The following is a 6,000-nucleotide window of genomic DNA, read 5'->3' as shown; positions in this document are numbered from 1 at the left end:
TTCATGCGTTTTTTGCTACTTTATATGGCAGTCTGAAAGGATTCATCCATAATTTATCATGAAATATATGATTTCAGAGCAATGCCATGAAGACTTACAGGAAGAGCTTGTATTTCCTTCACAGCCTGGCTCAGTTTGCATACAGAAAAACTTCTCCGCTCTCAGGCGCCACTATCTAGCTCACTGGGCTGCCACAGCTTGAGTTGAAGACACAAATAAACACAAGAAAACATGATCATTTTCACTCAGAATCTAATTGGATTTGTATTTCTGAAACAAAATCTGGGTTGGAATTTGGATTTTCGGACACTCACTTCAAATAAATACTTAGATTTTTGGTGCTCGCAAAAGAATGCAAGCGTGCTGTGTATTCCTGATCATATGACTCTGAGGTCTCGTCCTATAATCCAGCAATGACCGACACGCGGGAGGCGCCATTGTCATTGTTCTCGCTTTCTACGGAAACTAAATTGGGTTTGAGACATGGACGGCAACAGTCAAGCAACATGTTTGCGAGGCCCTGCAAACTCAGCCAACGCAGTGGCAGCCCAGTGAGAGATAGGGGCTTTAGTGTCAGCCCTCAGTGAAGCTGGCACAGCAGAGACTGACAGAGGCAAATACATGTAGTGCTGATGCTCAAGTTCTCCAGCATAGGCCACTATTCAGCAATACATCCATCAACACCAGCTTCAGACGAGGCCTAAGAGGCTGTTTGCTTGATCTCGCCGAGGACCCGGAGTCTTGCATAAGCTGCTTTGCTCAGTCAAAAGGCAGGCTGAAAATTACCAACCTCGCAGGAATAGCCTTCCAGCGACACTGCAGCATCCAGCGCCACGAGCTTGGGGCTCGGCGCGATGCTCTCGTCTCCCTTCTAAGCCAGCATATGTCAGGCCGGGTCTGTCTCTCTGCCGTCTGCCTGCCACTGTGGCAACAGCAGGGGGACGTCTCGGCTCTGCCAACCGCCTGGCATCACACACCCAGACACTCTCCAGAAAAAAAGGCGATGACAAACCAGGAGGCAGGTGTTTTTTTTTTCTTCTTTCTCTCTATATGTCCTTTCAACACAACAACAGGCTATAAAAAGCTCAATCTGTAAGTGTCAAAAAACACAGTCACTGTACGGCAAGCTTTGGTTTGTTGGACTGAAACACTTGTTTCAGCGATGTGAATATCTATTCTCCGAGCTTTGCTACAGAAAGAGAGGTCCGAAACAAACGGGTGGAAAACACATTGATAACTGGAGAGGTGAAGGGTTCATCTAATCAAGGGCTTGGTGCACGTGTAATGTGTAAGTAAATAAATGATATTCAGCAGCAGGGGCCTGCGACCTTTATGGTCAAATAAGTTTTTCTACATAGAGTATTTGCTGCATTTATGATCTTTTTAGCTGTTTTAGCTTCACAAACGTTCCTTATTTGCTATTTTATTGGCAGCTAAACCACAACTATGCCCCAATGAAACTTCCCACTGTTTAAAACTTTTCCTTATTTTTCTCCTTCAGCGTCGCATCTCTGGCTGCGAGCCTTTAAACGCTCGTCTGCTGTGCAACAAATTTAAAAAAAAAATTATTTTCTGAGGGCGAGCTCGAGATACAAGAACGAGGCCGAAGAGCCGCAGGTCAACGGCCCCTGATCGATCTGAAGTGCGCTGAGACGGGCAGCTGACGGCACACGGACGCCGTTCGCCTCCGCGTGCGACGGAGGGATGCAGGTCAGGTTACACGTGGGTCAAAACAGGGAAATCAAGCCGGTTGACTTTAAACTCACTCTCTCTTTTCTGAGTGTCGGCAATGGGCTACCAAATACAAGCCGCTGGTCGATAAAAAAACCCACACAAAACGTTCAGATCCAGGGAGATGTTTCCACCCGTAATGACGCCAGGCACTCTGGCACAATTACTCAACCAAAATATTTCCAAGTCATGAAAATAGATTTTTAGGCGGTGCACCGATCGGCGGAGAGTGCTTCGTGTTCGGTTGATTGTTTTCTCTTGCACTTTACTAATTAAATAAAAAGCAGCACCGTTTAGTAGGTTGAGCTAAATGTTTTTTCGGACTAGATTTTAGTTATTAGGTCAATGACCTGAATCAGTAGAGACTAACGTCAAAGTTACTGGAGGAGCAGAATTGTAGCTTTTGTCCATAATAGTTTAAGCCTCATCATTAATATATATAATATCTTCCATTTTCATATTGTAAACGGGTTCTGGTTTCAAAACAGTAATCTGGACCAGAAGTACAGTAGGTGTTGGATGAATTTGTAAATGTCCAACAGTTAACATACATGTGCGGAAGTAAGTACACCTAAAGGATATTAGAATGGCTGTTCTGACATTAAAACTATGGATTACCTCCAAACAATGTCCTCATTCAATTCTCTTCATAAAGGCAACTGGAGTTGCTCAAAGATCTAATTTGGAGAACTGATGAAATCTATAAGATGAATGAGAAGAGAAACGTACTGAAAACATCAACGCGCGTCCAGTTGTCTTTAACCCTTTCATGTTGCAGGCAAACAGATATGATCACCCCCAGCTTTTCGTTAAAAATAACCATTATCAGTTCATCACAATAAAAGAGCCTGTCACTTTTCAGATTAAAAACGCGTTTTTCCGAGTGTTTAACCCTTTTTTGAAATTTTGTAACTATAATTTGTAAAATTCAATATAAATTAGTTGAGTAATACACTTTCTAACAGATATTAATTGAAGACAGTTTTCCAAGATTGATTCTGAAAGGGGTGAATTGTACATCTTGAAACATCATTTCATAACACCTGATTGTTGAAATTCACAACTTCAAAATATTTCAAATGAGTGTTATATCAGGAGTGAAGACAACATTTGGAAAGACACTTTAAAATCCATCATAAATTTCAGAGTAGGTACAGATAGTTAGAATCTGGTTAATAGATCTTATGTAAACATCTAAAACTCAGAAGAGCAGCAGAAAGTCTCTGATTTGACCGGTTTCTTCCTGTTAAGAAGGAGCATCTCCTTTCTACCTTCGCTGATGATGTGGAAATGTTGGGAAAAGTAAAAGTGCCTTGAAATGACGGTGTTTGTATTTGGTGCTACATAAATCAGACTGAATTGAACAGAAGGTCGAAGAATTCACTGTTTCAGGAAATGAAAAAAAAAAAAAATCCCTCTAAGATATTTGTAATAAAGTGTTTCACCCGTGACGAAAGTGATTGACTTGTTCTGTTGGTTGTTCCGTACGAGTGGCGGCACTACAGTGGTGTAGTGGTCAGCTACGCTCGCCTCACAGCCGGATTATCCCTGGTTTGGTTCAGCGCTTGGAGACTGACCTGTGTGGAGTTTGCATGTTCTCCCTGTGCAATTAACGCCCATAATGAAGTTACACCGGTCATCATGTGGGTCCCGCTTTTTTACAGCCCCACAAAACAACACACTGTGATGCACTGCGTATTCTCACACAGAAAAAGCAACGAACGCAGCGGTTTGAGTTCAGCTGCCGGATTACACCACGAGCATCCGTCACTTCCCACATGCATCAATGAGCATTAGCCCCCTATCACCCTAGAGCTCAGTTACACTTCTGATAGCAGCGGAGGACTGCAGACTGGGAACAAGAGCTGCAGCTCCAGATGATCTCACTTTGTTGCTTAGGCTTCACAACGTGGCTTGAATCAATACGCTTGCTTATTTTTGCTCACGTTATTCAGTTTTCTTGTCGGCGATCATAACGTTATGGCCGATCGCTGTAAATCTCCACAGTTTGGACGTACTAACTTTTGCACATGACCGCCATCGCTCGTATGCTACAATCATATTGATTTGCGGTTTGGTGATTTAAATTTAAATTCGAAATCTTTACAGGTCAAATATTTATCATAATGACACTCGGAAGTAATCACCTATCCACTATGCGCGGGCGCTCAATGAGCTTCTGTAGTTAATTCAGTCACTAAACACACTGTAAGTGGATCAAAATCTATGAGGAGCCGCAGAGTTCTCAGAGTGCCTCTCAGCATTCCGTCATATCTGGTCTCACCACTTCACAGCCTCACACATGGCTCTGCATCGCCACAAACAGCTACCACCCTGTTTCTAATGTGTTTCCCTTCAGCAATTTACTTGCAAAGTTTGAGTTATTTGAGATTGGCTGCTTAGATCCCTCTGGAATGCCTTTGCCCCAATTTCATTTCATTATTTCCCATCTTTTCCTGGAGGGAGGCAGTTATGATCTTGCTCTGGGAGACTTTCAACCATCACAGAAACTTTTCAAGAAACATGGAAATTTACGAAGCGCTGCTCAGATTAAAGGGGAGCGTGCGCTGATATTTTGCTTATGTTTTGACTTTTTTTTTTTTTTTAAAAATCACTCCTCATTAACTGTGGTTGAGGGCTCAACATGAAAGCGCCTGAGAGCGGTTAAGTACATGAAAACGTGTGTGTGCGTGTGTGTGCGTGTGCGTGTGCTTGATCAAGCCACGGCATTGAAAAACATATCCAGATTTGCAAAAAGCACGAGGCATGAGCAAGCAGGCAAAGAAAACACAAAACAAATAAACATGTGATGAATATTCTTCCCACTCACAATTCAAAAATACAACAGTACTATTGTGAACATGGGTTTGTACATTTCCCTTGGAAATAGAGAGAATTGTAATAAGTGCATAAGTGCATTTGTCTACACATCTTGATCTAAAGAGTTTCACAAACCTTCTTTTTTATTTCCTACTGCATTAACGGGGTGGAAAATGTTGGCACAAGACTTTGCATGTTTTCAGCTTCAAGTAAATGTCAATATGTTGGCAACAGGAACATGAGATATAGAGGAAGGTTGACTGAAATGTGCATGTAGATGAGGTGTCAGGACGTTTTCCACCAATCCAGACCACAAAGAAAGTTTGACTACAACCGGATTGGATAGAAAGCTGCGTTCTTTTTCCCGCCCAACAACACTGACCCCCGTCCAGAGCTTATTAAGGGCTGCCTGAATAACCTTGGATGGATGACCAGTGCCACATGCACATAAGTTGAGGTATTTCAAGCATTGGCACTTTTTAAAGTTTTCAAACTTACAACAATTTAGAGATATTTGTCTTGTAATTAATATATACCCCCCCCCCCCAAAAAAAAAAAAATCAACAACATAGAAACATAAATAATTCTAAATCATTGAAAAATACCGAAATGTTACTGACGTTAACCTTTTTTTTTTTTAACAACTCCAAATAAATATAATTTCTCTCATTTACTCTTGTTTAGATAGCTCAAAGGCCTGGTTGCTGGTAGGTATCCAAAGCTGCACTTTTTAAATGGCACTTTGCAAATGCTGAAAAATTCTGTACGTACCCATCCAGCACACTGGATGAGAGGACCCGTGGGCTGGGCATTGTGACCACTAGCAAGTCAAGAAAAAAAGAAAATAAAAATAAGCCCCCAAACTAACCCGTGTCAGATGCACATTTTTGCTAACAATTATTCTGGCGATGGGAAAAGAGCCATGGCACATCCTGCAGTCCGATGGTGTTGGCGATGGGCACTGAGGATGGCTATCGGGATCAGACGACTGATGGAGAGAGGAAGAGTAGAGAGAGAGGAGCAGTCTAGAAAAAAGGCTAGTTTTAAAGTTATTTAAATGAGGGAGAGCGGGGTGGGTGGGTGGGTGTTTAGGACAGGGTGGGGGCACGAGTCGGCCCCCGACCCTGTCTTCTCAAAGTCTAGTCTGAGCCTCTGGAATATAGATCTCAATGCTGTCCGCTCTGTCTGAGGTGGAGTTCTGCCGGAAGGAGGCCGCCCGCTTGGCCGCCATGAGCCGTCGACGAGCTTCCTGCCGGTGCCTGTCGGGCAGGTCCAGAGACTTCTCCCTGGTTATCACGCTCTTCTGCCGGCCTGTCTTCTTTGGTACGGGAGCTGGTAGCTTTAAGAAGAAGAGAGAAGAATTGAAATGTGATCATACCGTCAACCTGGGGACCCGGAGGTTACTGAAAGAATCAGAGTCGGAACCCAACATGATGCCAGTGGGCAGCG

At 43.1% G+C, this 6,000-nt stretch overlaps 1 protein-coding gene across 1 annotated transcript in view; it reads right to left on the bottom strand.

Annotated features, from left to right (window-relative positions):
- Window positions 1–5,683: 5,683 nt before the first annotated feature.
- Window positions 5,684–6,000, bottom strand: part of dlgap2a (discs, large homolog-associated protein 2a) — a gene marked incomplete at both ends in the record, with an annotated part of 71,575 nt that continues 71,258 nt past the window's right edge. Inside the window, one exon of the mRNA XM_080479450.1 lies at window positions 5,684–5,890. Coding sequence (XP_080335576.1) covers window positions 5,684–5,890 — 207 coding nt within the window. The remainder of the gene's footprint in view (window positions 5,891–6,000) is intronic.

This window comes from Lipophrys pholis (genome assembly GCF_963383615.2).
Source record: "Lipophrys pholis genome assembly, chromosome: 14".
NCBI lineage: Eukaryota > Metazoa > Chordata > Actinopteri > Blenniiformes > Blenniidae > Lipophrys > Lipophrys pholis.
The sequence above is the reverse complement of the archived record's forward strand: the minus strand, read 5'-3'. Positions and strand labels throughout refer to the sequence as shown.